Source organism: Brienomyrus brachyistius, chromosome 21, assembly GCF_023856365.1.
Source record: "Brienomyrus brachyistius isolate T26 chromosome 21, BBRACH_0.4, whole genome shotgun sequence".
Lineage (NCBI taxonomy): Eukaryota > Metazoa > Chordata > Actinopteri > Osteoglossiformes > Mormyridae > Brienomyrus > Brienomyrus brachyistius.
This window is the reverse complement of record NC_064553.1, coordinates 110,261-125,330: the sequence shown is the minus strand read 5'-3', so window position 1 is coordinate 125,330 and position 15,070 is coordinate 110,261. Positions and strand designations below refer to the sequence as shown.

General features: G+C 45.2%; 1 protein-coding gene across 1 annotated transcript in view; it reads right to left on the bottom strand.

Moving 5' to 3' along the window:
- Positions 1-15,070, bottom strand: part of tnr (tenascin R (restrictin, janusin)) — a 70,627-nt gene that overhangs the window by 4,391 nt on the left and 51,166 nt on the right. The window contains exons 7-21 of the mRNA XM_048989572.1: positions 14,581-14,850; positions 14,061-14,246; positions 13,054-13,143; positions 12,356-12,619; positions 10,918-11,184; positions 8,600-8,719; positions 7,594-7,737; positions 7,204-7,323; positions 6,483-6,626; positions 4,251-4,381; positions 3,365-3,497; positions 2,705-2,856; positions 1,867-1,963; positions 1,418-1,579; positions 369-532 (exon numbers count right to left, since the gene is read on the bottom strand). Coding sequence (XP_048845529.1) covers positions 369-532; positions 1,418-1,579; positions 1,867-1,963; positions 2,705-2,856; positions 3,365-3,497; positions 4,251-4,381; positions 6,483-6,626; positions 7,204-7,323; positions 7,594-7,737; positions 8,600-8,719; positions 10,918-11,184; positions 12,356-12,619; positions 13,054-13,143; positions 14,061-14,246; positions 14,581-14,850 — 2,444 coding nt within the window. The remainder of the gene's footprint in view (positions 1-368; positions 533-1,417; positions 1,580-1,866; positions 1,964-2,704; positions 2,857-3,364; positions 3,498-4,250; positions 4,382-6,482; positions 6,627-7,203; positions 7,324-7,593; positions 7,738-8,599; positions 8,720-10,917; positions 11,185-12,355; positions 12,620-13,053; positions 13,144-14,060; positions 14,247-14,580; positions 14,851-15,070) is intronic.

The following is a 15,070-nucleotide window of genomic DNA, read 5'->3' as shown; positions in this document are numbered from 1 at the left end:
TTTTTTTGTATCCACGGCTCCCTTTGCCTGCTTTCGTGTCGGATCCGTAACACTAAGTTTGCCAACGGTGCCTGTCTAACATCTACTGAGAGATGCTGAGCGATATCTGTGATGTCTCTGTATTAGAGAAATTCTGCTGAACAATCTGCATTTCCTTAGTGCTCTGATGATTATCCAGACCTCACATCTGCATTTACTCTGCTCCTCCTGATCAGTCAGGAGTCAGACGTTATTAAGCAGGTCAGGAAAGCAGAGAGTGGTGACCTGCCAGCTGCATTCGGTGCAGCCAAGGCAATGCTCCGCACCTCCGCCACCCCATACACCAATGGGAATGGCACCCCAAAGACAATAACCTGCAATGGCCTTACCTGGCTGTGCCTGGACTCGCCGTATTTGCCATTCAGGTTGGCTCGGTGGCAGTTCTTATACCACCAGGCCCCTTTGTAGGACAGAGCACAGTTGGTGACAGCAACATCATTGTCTCTGTCCTTAGTGGAGAAGGGACGGCCCTGGTGGTAGCCTAGGGAATCCCCTGCAGGCAAAATGAGTCAATGACAGGTAGAGCTGAGTCCTCTGCGAGTGTACTGGGGTGCCCCAAATAGTTCACACATTTTAAAGCAAAAATAAATAATAATAAAAATATAGTAATTGAAGCACAACAGATACAGTTCATTTGACTTTGGCTTAACCCAGTGGTTCTCAAAGTCGGTCCTCGGGCCCCACTGCCCTGCTTGTTTTCCAGCTATCCCAGCCCCACACACAAGCCCCAGCTGTCTTTCAGCTGCAGTGCCATTGTACTCTAATTAAAGACAGATACACAAAGGGCGCGCTGACCTGCAGTGCCATTGTACTCTCCTTAATGACAGATACACAAAGGGCACACTGACCTGCAGTGCCATTGTACTCTCCTTAATGACAGATACACAAAGGGCACACTGACCTGCAGTGCCATTGTACTCTCCTTAATGACAGATACACAAAGGGCACACTGACCTGCAGTGCCATTGTACTCTCCTTAATGACAGATACACAAAGGGCACACTGACCTGCAGTGCCATTGTACTCTCCTTAATGACAGATACACAAAGGGCACACTGACCTGCAGTGCCATTGTACTCTAATTAAAGACAGATACACAAAGGGCACACTGACCTGCAGTGCCATTGTACTCTCCTTAATGACAGATATACAAAGGGCACACTGACCTGCAGTGCCATTGTACTCTAATTAAAGACAGATACACAAAGGGCACACTGACCTGCAGTGCCATTGTACTCTCCTTAATGACAGATACACAAAGGGCACACTGACCTGCAGTGCCATTGTACTCTCCTTAATGACAGATACACAAAGGGCACACTGACCTGCAGTGTCATTGTACTCTCCTTAAAGACAGATACACAAAGGGCACACTGACCTGCAGTGCCATTGTACTCTCCGATGCGTAGCTTGTACTGGTTTCTGGAGTCCCCAATGGAAAACCTGTCGTAGTTGGCGTACACTGATTCCTGCCCATCCTTCATGTCAATCCTGAGCTCGTAGTGGCCCTGCGATGTGATCTTGTGGATGTTCTCCAGACCTGATTTGAAAGACAACACTAGAGATGTAAAACTAAAAATCACTGAACATGACTACATACAGGGGAATGGAGATAAATTTTTAAAACAAACTAAACTGAGGGGTACACATGCATTCTGTGTGTTTAGCATTCGGTTCAGTATATTTCCCACTGGAGCCTGATCAAAGGTTCTGATAGCAGAAGTGATATGCAGCTGGAAAAAAACAGTAATGACAGCATTTTAATTTTAATGAAACTGTGATGGCATGTTGTAGCATGAGTTCTCCTTTCACTACATGCTGTATTACCCAGCCAGAACTCATCTTCCAAGTTCCCAAAACCACTTCTGTAATCACTCCACTTTCGAGAGAAGTCGGTCAGGCCATTCTGACGCCGCTGGACAACCTTGCAATGGAGATGTTATAGAATCAGCAAAACAGATCCATCCAATCCATGTTATGCTTTTTAGATGACATCAGAGAACAGACAGAACTACAGGTATCCCGCTACTCTCACCCTGAGAGAAACACAGGCTCAGGCACACTTACAGCACCCAAAGCATCTCATGGGCCCAATTGGCAGACAGTGACATGATTATCCTTTTGGCCAGAGGGTTCAAACCGGCAACCTTCTGGCACAGATTCCTAACTCACATTTTTATCTGCATTATGTTAACAGTAACAATGTGGGAAAGTGCAGAAGTGATGCTTATAAGCCTGTTTGCATGATGGTGTTGGCATTTCTGGGCTGTGAGATGCACCTGTGGGTCAAGTTTGCTTCCTCATTCCTGCTATTCCCAATATTCCTGCTATTTAGCCCTGCCCTCATTCCTGCCTTCAGCCCCCCTATTCCCACCTTCAGCCTTCGCCCTCATTCCCACCTTCAGCCCCACCTTCATTCCTGCCTTCAGCCCCCTATTCCCACCTTTGCCCCCCCTCATCCCCGCCTTCAGCCCCGCCCTCATTCCTGCTTTCAGCCCCGCCCCCAATCCTGCCTTCAGCCCCGCCCCCTATCCCACTACCATCCCCGCCTTCAGCCCCGCCCTCATTCCTGCTTTCAGCCCCGCCCCCAATCCTGCCTTCAGCCCCGCCCCCTATCCCACTACCATCCCGCCCTCATTCCCATCCTCAGAGTGTGAATACTCACAATCCAGCCCCCTCCATCTGTGGTCATGTCACAGTAAACCTGCACACTCTGTCCAGGATCCCGGTTCAGGTAGATGGTATAAAGGCCACTGACGGACTCCCCGTTCAGCAGGTGCTGTGCACAGTTCTGTGGCATGCTGAACAGCCTGTTGCCTGGGAAGGACGCAGAAAAAGTCATCAAACTGTAACCTGTAGACACTAACTTTGCTGAAAATTACCACAAAAAGGAAGATATTCTGCTGATTCAAATGTTTCCATGTTCTGTAATGCTGCTTCTGAAATCCGATTCGATTTACAAATATGCTGCCAATATTTCAGTGGTTTAGAATACAGTCCGAAATTCAACCTTCTACATCTGGGACTAGCAGGATGAGCAGCTGAGTGCTGACAGGGTTCTTGTCTAGATCCAGAGTCAACAGTGAGGGTGTGATAAGCTGAGGTTTTGTGGTTGTTTGTGTTACAGAATCAAGTTTGCCTGACTTGTACTTTGCTTTGGAATATAGTCGGCTAAGTTAATAAATGTACTGTAATGTAATGGAAGCTGATTCAACACCAAGACAATGACTTCATTTTAAGGAGTTTGAAACATTTGTAACATTTTATCTAGAGTGACACCAGATAAGTCATATTCAAAAAAGGTTTTGTCTTGGTGTTACTGCACCTGTGGTGAAGGTGGTGGAGACAATGGCGCTGGTTTCCATGCCGCGAGCTGCCTGCAGCCACACTATGTACTCTGTCGTTTCAGCGAGACCCTCTAAGCGAATCCAGGTGTCCTCAGCATCTAAGATCAGCTCCTGGGGCAGGACGTTCAGATATTAAGTGTAAATGTAAGTCTGTTAGACTGACATACTGAAACGCTCTAACCCTTCTAGTCCTTTCTAATCTCACCTTGCATGTACCGTCTGTTCGCCCGGCCGCCCAGCCGCCCTCACCTTGGTCGCGCCGCCCGGCCGACCGGCCGCCCTCACCTTGGTCGCGCCGCCCGGCCGCCCTCACCTTGGTCGCGCCGCCCGGCCGCCCTCACCTTGGTCGCGCCGCCCGGCCGCCCTCACCTTGGTCGCGCCGCCCGGCCGCCCGGCCGCCCTCACCTTGGTCGCGCCGACCGCCCGCCCGGCCGCCCTCACCTTGGTCGCGCCGACCGCCCGCCCGGCCGCCCTCACCTTGGTCGCGCCGCCCGGCCGCCCTCACCTTGGTCGCGCCGCCCGGCCGCCCGGCCGCCCTCACCTTGGTCGCGCCGACCGTCCGCCCGGCCGCCCTCACCTTGGTCGCGCCGCCCGCCCGCCCGCCCGCCCTCACCTTGGTCGCGCCGACCGCCCGCCCGGCCGCCCTCACCTTGGTCGCGCCGCCCGCCCGCCCGGCCGCCCTCACCTTGGTCGCGCCGACCGCCCGCCCGGCCGCCCTCATCTTGGTTACGCCGACTGCCCGCCCGGCCGCCCTCACCTTACGTGCGCCATCGGCCACCCGGCCGCCCTCACCTTGGTCGCGCCGACCGCCCGCCCGGCCGCCCTCACCTTGGTCGCGCCGACCGCCCGCCCGGCCGCCCTCACCTTGCGTGCGCCGTCAGTCGCCCGGTAGGTTAGCATGTAGTTGTCAATGGGCGTAAGTGGCGGCTCCCAGGACACGAGGGCACTGTGGTGGTTCACCTCGCTGGCTGTCAGGTTCCAGGGCGCATCCATGGCTGTGAATGAAGCTCCTCCTTAGTAATGTTGTAGTCCAGGGCTTGGCTCATGAATAACAGATTCCAGGCAAAGACTGGTCTAACTTGGGATTTGAGGATAAAAAATTGTGCTGGGAAAACTCAAGCCAGCTTAATATCTAATAATAAAATATCTTTACCGAATCTGCACAGATCAGAAGTTTGACTGAGGTAGGGTTAGGAAGGGTTTGCTGGCCAGTCTGCTTCACAACATGGGAACGCTTTACAATGTGTTTTTCTCGATTGCTTTGGAGCATTTTTCAAATGACAATTAACATCTGCAAAATAGCCAGTGCAATCCCTACACCATAATGTCACTTCTGCACAGCAGAATATCATTTCTCATTGCTTCATACAAATCTCCAAATGTTTTAGTCCCTCTCTCACCTGAAAAATGCCGGGAGCACTGTGAGAATCGTGTTCTTTGATTTCTCCAGTGCTTTTAATACCATCCTACCCACAATCCTGGGGGACAAGATGGAGCACACAGGTGTGGACTGCCACATCAGCACACGAATCCTAGACTATCTCACCAACCAACTGCAGTATGTGAGGAACCAGGACTGTGTGTTTAACAGTGTCATCAGTAGTACAGGAGCTCCACAGGAAACAGTTTTTGCTGCGTTTCTTTTCACCATCTGCACAGCAGACGTCTCCTACAACTGCACCAACTGCTATCTGCAAAAGGCCTCTGATAACTCTCTGTCAGACTCTATAATGAACAACATTATGCAGTCGACTGCACACACATACACACATGCAAACACACGCACATACACGTACAAGCACTAATCAAGGACTTTTTGTAGAGCTTTGCAATGTTGAAACTAGTGTCTTTGATATGAAGTGTCAGTTTGCTAATGAAAAATGTTCAGTTAGTGACAACGAGAAAGTGAGAACCGACTATCATTCAGAGTTGTTCAGCTCAGACGCATATTTAAACTGACATTCTCACATTATATCTAAGCTTTTTGGCTCACGTGTTTAAAACAACGCTGATTGTACTTCTCATTTTGGTGGCACTGACTAATTCATCAGTGAAAGTATTTGCTTTTGAGACATTGGATAATTGTTTTGGGTGAGTTACAGGCTTTTACGGCTAAATCATAGTGCTTTGCTGTATGCATGAACTGTTTTGAGAAATGGTGTTATAGTTGTAAGAATGTTAAGTATGTTTCATGAAATGTGCCAACGCAATCCAGAATAACTGTAAATAACAGTTATGAATCCCCAAGATCAACACCTCTCTCTCAATAATGCAGCCCTAATGAACATGCTTTCCCATTATATAGTGCAGTGGTCTCCAACTTTTTACAGCTTTTACAAAGAAAATACTGTCTAATAAATAAAGTCACCGAATTGCATAATTTATAATATTATAAAGTATAATTAGATGACCAGGGTAGGGTGACCACCTGATCCATGTCGGGGGGGCACTGTGAGCTAGGACAGGGTTTGTAAAACTACCATTTCAATGACAAAACACCTGGATTTCACTTTAGCGCTGAGTTCTTGCTGTGTGCTGATTGGTCAGTCTCCTATAATCATGTGTTACTAATGTTAATGTGAAACAGCTGGATGAATAATTCAATCAAGGAAACAAATCAAGTACAAAGAACTGAACTAATTAGCCAAGCACAGGATCCTTTCAGTTTTAAAGTAGTTTGTAAAAAAATATCCATCTGTATTTTTGTTCACTGAATACTGAGTTTTGATTTAATTGTTTTTTATTTCAATTTGTTTTTATAGTTCAATCTTTGATCTATCTTTCATTGTGCAGCACTTTGGTCTGCCAATGTGTTTGACGTTGAAAATTTGCTATAAAGGTAAACTAATTTATTAATGTTTTTAGATAAAATATATGTGGATGTTCAGTCATTCAATGCCATAAATGTGAAGTTGTTTTAAATGGTTGAAGTCAGTTGCAGTGCTGAGATTTCTTTCACTGCTCCTTTCCTTTAGCTGTTCCTGAGCTTTGGCATGTGAGCGCAACTGCAATAAAATCTCACAGTTTAAGATGTTCAGTAGAGTGCAATAAAGATACATGACCATTACTTTTTATGCAGGCATGGACGGAACATACGTGTGGCAAAGTTGGTGATGATGGTGCCACTTGTCAAAGGGCCCTTGGTGGCATAGATGGTGACAGAGTAGGTGGTGCTGGGGGTGAGTTTGCTCAGCAGGTACTCGTGTTTGCTGCCATCTACCACAATGGTGTCTGCAGTCACTACAGCAAACAGGAGACATTGGCGCAGAGATCAAATCAAGCAACAGGCTTCTGTCACAGTATCAACTACATACATGTTTAAAGTTCTGATCTGTTCTTTACAAAAATAAAAGAGCAATGAATCAGTTTCAGGCTGTACTTTGTTTTCTGAGCGCTGCTTTACCTGAATTCTCTGTGTCGTACCTCCTGCTTTGCTTCAATATCTCTTCATGCCACAAAAACATCACGATATGTCCTTCTACTGTACTGATGTTTATCTTGTTATATTTACAAAGACTTTTTATTGTATTCTAGAGCTCCTGTAGCTGGGAGTTTCTATGTTACGGCTGCAGAAAGAACTTCACAGGTGGAGCACAGCAAGAAGAACATTCTACGGCCGAAAATTAGCACATTTTGGAGTTGGAATATGCAGAGGCCAATTAGTATAAAAGTGCATATTGGCACCTAATCCCTGGTATTATAATTTATATTTTGACAGCATATGAAATAAACCCTGATCATAACCCATGAGTGAATTATTGACTCACTGTGCTCCTGATTGACCTGACAACTGCTGAGAAAATATGATTCCACATACCTTGGTTATAAGTTAGGGTTAGAATGTAGACATCTACATTGGCGAGAGGAGGAGTCCACCTGAGGAGGGCCCCCTGAGGGGTGATGTTCAGGGCAATCAGATCCAGGGGTACATCCATAGCTGCAGGGGAGAGATGGAGAGATGGGGAGAGAGAGAGAGATGGAGAGATGGAGAGAGAGAGAGATGGAGACCAGAAAATGCTAACCAAAATTAGCCAGAATGCTAATAAGCATGTAAACCGGGAGTGTGTGTGTGTGTGTGTGTATATATGCACAAACAAATGCACAATGTTTAAACATTAACATGAGTCACACATGTATGATTATAGGAAACTGACCAATCAGCACACAGATATACAAGCAGACAGACAGCTGGACAGATAGATGAGACCTGTGAAGACTCGGGTAGTGACGGTGTCGCTCTCCTGGGCGCCGCGCACCGTGCTCAGCTTGACCGCGTACTCTGTCGCAGGGTGCAGGCTGTCCAGGGTGTAGTTGGTCACACTGCTATCAATCTGCACATTGTCCACCCTTCCTGTTAACCACAGTGACATGTTTGCCTTCACCAAATAGCAAATGTACAAAAACACTTTTTTGTAAAAGGTCGCTGTATGACTTGCATGGCAGAGGTAGTACTATCGCCACATGCATGGCAGAGGTAGTACTATCGCCACATGCATGGCAGAGGCAGTACTATCGCCACATGCATGGCAGAGGCAGTACTATCACCACATGCATGGCAGAGGCAGTACTATCGCCACATGCATGGCAGAGGCAGTGCTATCACCACATGCATGGCAGAGGCAGTGCTATCGCCACATGCATGGCAGAGGCAGTGCTATCGCCACATGCATGGCAGAGGCAGTGCTATCGCCACATGCATGGCAGAGGTAGTGCTATCGCCACATGCATGGCAGAGGTAGTACTATCGCCACATGCATGGCAGAGGTAGTACTATCGCCACATGCATGGCAGAGGTAGTGCTATCGCCACATGCATGGCAGAGGTAGTGCTATCGCCACATGCATGGCAGAGGTAGTGCTATCGCCACATGCATGGCAGAGGTAGTGCTATCGCCACATGCATGGCAGAGGTATTGCTATCGCCACATGCATGGCAGAGGTAGTACTATCGCCACATGCATGGCTGTGGTATTTGCTTCTCCTTAATAAATTCACACGGACTCTTTCCCAAATGTAGTTATTAGTGTTCAGTCTGCAGTTGTATAATTATAATCTTGTAAAATATTTATACCATATATATCATTACCAAAAATGTACTAAACTATTTCATTTCCTCGGATGTATGCAGTCTGTGGATTGTTCAACTTGAAGCATGAATGGTGCCTCAATTTCTGAAGTGAATGAACGACATAAGAGGCTGTGGAGTCGCAGTACCTCTGGACGACTCGTAAGACATCTTGTAATAACCAAAAGGAGCAAGAGGCTCTGTCCAGGATATTGTTACCGAGTCCTCAGTGACTGAAGTCACGGTCACTTCCCTGGGGGGGTCCATACCTGCCAGAGAGCAAAAATTCCTCAGTCTACATGGGCCAATGATGATGTAATGCATTTACATTCAGACACAGATGACCATAAATGGTGTGCCCACTGGTCTGATATTGAAATGTGTATGGGTGCATGGCTGGTTTTAGGAATTCTTCCCAACCATAAATCATTCATGCCCCTGCAATATTTACAAACAGTATGTAGCCCTCAGAAATTATTGTAAATTACATAAATTTGACAAGATACTTTGTATTCCAAACGTTTGCTATAAAGCCCCAAAACACTTTTCACAACCACAGTGTTGTGTCTTGGTCTAGCATTTCCATCTAGGGCTGGGTATTGTTAAAAGATTCTTAATATTGGTACCAATACCTTGATTTTGGGGCTGTGTGCCATATTTATACAGTGGCACTGTAAAATATCACAAACAAAAAGTACACTGAAGGTTAACTGGCCATAAACAACCTACAAAATATTTATGAGTGATTGAAATTGACATATATTAGGCTATATCTTAATTGCAGTGTCCAAAATCATCCTCTTAATAATCACTACAGCAGGTCTGCCCTTCCTGACAAAGCATGCATTACAAATAGCAAATTCAACAGAAGATTTTTAGGCGAAATATGCATTTAATATGAATGTCTGCACTCTTGGCTCTATCAGCTACACCTCTGAGCACACACACGTGTGCCCTGTCTCTGGGTGTACTGTGGTGTTCTTCCTGTATGCCTCTACTACATGCTAGTGTAACATCACCGATCAACAGAATTATTAGATCTAAGCGCTTGGCGATACCTGAAAAGGAATGAATATGCGATATTCTAATTAAAAACAAAAAGTGTGATAAATGATAATACTGACTCATCCACCCCCCCCCCCAACACACACATTCACTGTGCTGCTCATTGTTACTCATGGCACTTTTCTACTGAGCCGTACAGTGAACAGTCCATTGTATATCATGTGACCCTGGGTGGCACGGTGGGGCAGTGGTTAGCACTGTTACCCCCTATCTCTGGGACTAGGGTTCCAGTCTCTGCCTTGGCAATCTTGTGTGTGGAGTTTGAATGTTCTCCCTGTGTCCCTGTGGGGTTTCCTCTGGGTTCTCTGGTTTCCCCCCCACAGTTCAGAACATGCTGAGGTTAACTAGTCTCTCTTCTCAGTACAGCTCAGTTCCTGCATGCCAGTGGAAAAGCACCATTAGTCACTGAGTGCTGAACCATCTAAAGCAGTGGTTCACAAGCTTATGGCCCTAGCCAAGTACGACCATTATAACTAGCATCTACATGCCTCTGGGTACCATATAAGGAGTTTAAAACTAAAACCAATATCTGTGTTTTTTTAACTTGATCATAAACATAGGCTAGAAGGCTTGACTGAAAGCTAAATCTTGCTTTCTCTGTAGCCTATTTATATAATAAATGTATATTATAAGTCTATTTCACCAACAAAGGTGATATTGTTCATTACCTATGATAACGTCATATTGCCAAGTCATATTAGATCTTGGTACAAGCGTGTTGCGTGCTTATTGGCTCATGGATTGTGATGAGATTTACTCCTGAAGTAGAGAAATTTGGTACCGACTGACAATGCTCAACAGCATGGATGCTGTTAGGTCCCATCATTCAGGGCTATAGCCCTGAGTATTTTAATAATAACCCCAAATATTTTGTCTCCGATAACACTCTTCTTTCAAAAAAAAAAAAAAAAGTCAAGCCCCAGATAACCTGACTTAGCCCCTGATACTTTATTGAACCCCCCAGGTAAACCCGACTTCAGTTTAACTGAACTTCAGAGACAAAAGCCTGCAGTCCGGTTCATCTGCATTCAGGAGGAAAATGGTGGATGGTCTGAAATCTCTCTGTCTTTGCATTATACACAGCTGCTTTCCCTAGTTCTGTGACCTGAGAAAGCAGGTGTCCAAGGCATTTGGTGTGGAGGCTTGTGAATCGGGGGTGTTTTTATTGAGCCAGATATCTGTTGTTTGATGTAACGCCTCTGTTCCACAAAGCAAGATTTCTCAGACAGCTGGGTTAACTTAAGCTAGAAGTCATGATGTTCCAATAGGTATGTTCCTTACCTAAGCTCTTTTTGGACAATCCTGACTTCTAGCTTAAGTTAACACAGCTGACTGAGAAATCCTGCTTTGTGAAATACCCCCCATCTATTATTTTTTTGCTCAGCTTTTTAGAGATGTGTACCTGTGATGACCAGGCCAGTGACTGGTTCAGAGGTCATGTTGCCTTGCTGAGTGATTAGAGTGATCGTGTACAGGGTAGAAGGATGCAAGCCGCTGACGATGGCTTGGGTCTTAAAGCCCTCCAGAGTGACCACAAGGGTGTCTTCACTGTCCTGCGGGGTGTAATTCAAGATGAACATGTCGGCTGGCGGGGCGGGGGCATTCCAAGCCACAGTCACTGAGGAGGAGGTGACGTCTGAGAAGTAGAGCAGCGTCACAGGACGAAAACCTGGAAACCAAAGCCACCCAAAGTAGTCAAATACTCTGTCCTTTATGGCGCAGAAGAAATAATTTGACATAGTGAAAATGGAGACTATGTAGGAAGGTAAGAGTTAAACTGATGAATTCTGAGGGATCATGGAGATGAGAGGCCAGAGAAGAAGGATGGAGATCAAGAAGAAGCTGGTCATACAGTATCTAACCCCTGGCTTCAGATCTTGAAAGGAAATAATGTTAAATTCTCCATGAACATGTGCACATGTGGGAATCCAAGATGATGTTGTCACAGTGACAAATGGCTTGTTATTGTGAAAAGGTTTTTGAAATAACAGGAAAAAAGATTATATATGAAAACTGAGCCTTCTCCTCAGATGGATGGATGAAGAGAACTTCCTAATGTCATCTGATGAGAAGTTCAGCCAGACTGAAGACACACTGACCTAATGAGGGTTTGAATTAACACAAGATGAAAGAACCAAGCTGTTTAAGTAGGTAATGATGTGGGTGAATGTCAACACAAACCACACGATCAGAAAGGATCCCAGAATTAACACAGGCCAGATGCATCAAGCATTATGAACATGGCTATAAATATTTAGAAAAAGGTACAACACATTATAACTGTGCTTATTATGCATTATGTCATTATGCAGTACAAAGCATCCTTAATTCTTATGAAGGTATCGATAGTAGATTATACGTGGGAGCTTTAAGTAAAGTGTTACAATAAAATAATAATAATAATAATAATAATAATAATAATAATAATAATAGCAATAATAATAATAATTTTCGACACCTAAAGTTAGTACATCCTCTGTGCATCATCTTTGATGAATACTCTTTAAGACCACCTAGGACTGTACATCCTCTGTGCATCATCTTTGATGAATACTCTTTAAGACCACCTAGGACTGTACATCCTCTGTGCATCATCTTTGATGAATACTCTTTAAGACCACCTAGGACTGTACATCCTCTGTGCATCATCTTTGATGAATACTCTTTAAGACCACCTAGGACTGTACATCCTCTGTGCATCATCTTTGATGAATACTCTTTAAGACCACCTAGGACTGTACATCCTCTGTGCATCATCTTTGATGAATACTCTTTAAGACCACCTAGGACTGTACATCCTCTGTGCATCATGGCAGGCTGCCAACTTCAGCTCCCATCACCTGTGAAGGCGTCAATGCTGGCTGCTGTGCTCTGCTGCCGGCCACGTTGAGTGCTCACAGTGATGGTGTATTCTGTGCCAGGCTCCAGATCAGTCAGCACTGCCTTGTTGAGGCCATTGGGCACAGTCATCTCTTTGGTCTCCCCTGCAGAGGAGGTGTAGGACACTCTGTAGTGGTCAAGCGGGCCCCGAACTGGAGCCCAGAGCAGAGATATGCTGTTGTCTGTGGAGGCTGTCACTGTTAGGTCTGGGGGGGCATCCAAGCCTGCAGAATACAAGAAAGGCCACAGATTTAATGAGTCTAAGTTCACAGGTACAGACTGCGCCGGACTTAGGGCTGGGTTCTGTTCCAACAGACGGGTCGCATGTCAGAACAGGATAATCACACTGACTGTTAGGGCATATGGCCCGCTCCTAAATGTGTTTTCAAACAAAAGAAAAATCTTTGGTCAAACGTGCATGCCGTCGTAAACCGCATAGGGCGTAAGTCGGGACAGTCCATATTCTATATGGGCTTCTCTGAACTCATACATGAAACACTTGTTAATATTTAGAAGTAATCCATTTTAATCTGTATATTAATCAATTGTTAATTCGTCATTTTATATCCTTTTCTTATGTTTCTCTCATTAAAATGATGAAAACAGCAGAAATTGTTACATTAATGTAGAAAGCAGAGGAAGAGATAATATTCCTCACCTGTTCTGGCATTTACTGTTGCTGGGGAACTCTGATTTCCCTCAAGAACGGCTGAGATCCCAATGCCGTACTCTGTGCCTGGCACCAAGTCTGAGACAAAGGTCATGTTTTCAGCATGGCTAAGAGAACATAAATGTCATAGAAGCAATGAGAGACGTGACATAATCTTAAGAATGATCCCTTGTTGGCCTGTGGAACTAGTAGATCTTAGGGGAAAGACCGATGTCAAACATGCAAATCGTCCGTTATCCGTTTCCTACAATGTCACACTCATCTAGGCTTTTGGTCTATGTGTCATTTACATATATGTACATCTAAACAATGACTATCATTACTCTTCATTAAATTTCCCAAAGGTCCAACACCATGTGCAAATATTCAAATAATGTGATGTAAATGCATGTTTCAGAACCTCCTGATGACCAATGTCACCACAACTGTAGCAGCTGGACCATGACATCTCTCCACTAGATGGTGGAAATGAGTGATATACTGCAACTCAAACGTGAGCTGCGTACTGGATGGACGTCACATGCCTCCTTTCACAAATTTTTTGTATGAATCATCTTGTGGAGTAATAATTAATGAAAAAATACATGTTGGACAAAACATTAATTTATTTATCCATTTATTTAGATTTTTGATTATTTGTCTATGTTAAAATTAGAATTGAGAATGTATGTAATCTCAGGTCACCATGTTTTGCTTTTGCAAGAATGAGGACAGGAGGAGCAGGACGCAGAGAGGAATCGGAGCAATGCAAATATGCACTCAGGAACTATTCTGACAATAGAAAGTAGATATCAGCATGAAGTAAAGGGAAATCCCAGACATTTCAAGCTTTTTAAAGTTCTAAAACTGTGGAAAAGTCCAGGACAAAAAGGATGTATGGGCATCTAATGTTGTCTCAGTTTGTGAAGGGCTGCATTGGATGGATGGATGGATAGACGGATGGATGGATGGATGGATGATATCTTTACAGCCAATGTTGCAGAGATGCTGAATACCAGTAAGTGTTGTCTTGCTGGTTGGACCGTCACCGGGGGCGACAATGACAGTGTCGTACTGATCCCCCGCCAAAGTGCTGTAGACGACATGATAAGCCTCCACCTCTGCCTCACTGTTGTCCCACTCCAGCTCCAGCGCCGTGGACGTCCTTGACAACACCCTGGGGTTTTTTGGGGCATCAATCTCTGTGGAAAACAGAAGAACAGCATCAAACAAGTTGAAGGTAAATCTAATTCCAATACGTACCTTAAATATGCCAGGAGAGACTACAAACAGTTAAAAAAAAGTTTTATTTTAGTTCACATTTTCAAAAATCCTTAGTGTGTAAGGTGTCTTTATGACACCATAGTGTGTGATGGGGCTGTCACCTTGATACCTTAGTGTGTAATGGGGGTGTCTTTATGACACCATAGTGTGTGATGGGGCTGTCACCTTGATACCTTAGTGTGTAACAGGCGTGTTTTTCTGACACCTTAGTGTATCTTGCTGACATGCATCCACACAGTTAAGTTTCCTCACCAGTTGTGAACCAGGTGTAGACAGCCTTGCTCTCATTGCCATTCCGGATCCCACTCACTGATACTTCATACCGTGACCCAGGCCGCAGAACCTGGAGTGAGTACTGGCTCTGAGTCGGCTGAAGTCGGAAGGTGGTCTTAGGTCCATCCCTGCCCTGCAACCCATAGCGCAGGAGCAGCTGGTCCACCTTGGCCTTTGGCGGAAGCCACTCGACAAACGCCACTGTGTCAGATGTGTCTCGTACCGTGAGTAGAGTGGGTCCGTCAATCACTGGGGAAGACAAGATGTTTCACTTCGGCTTTTGGTTTACGTATAACCATCATTACAATTCTGCAATGTTGATAATTACAGCTGATAGTGATGTGGTCAAATGCAAGTAATACACACATGGTTTGCACAGTTTTGAAGGGAATAAATGGTCATTATAATTGTCAGTAGAATGTGTTGCAGACACACACATAGTAATAATACATAACTCACCATTTATATA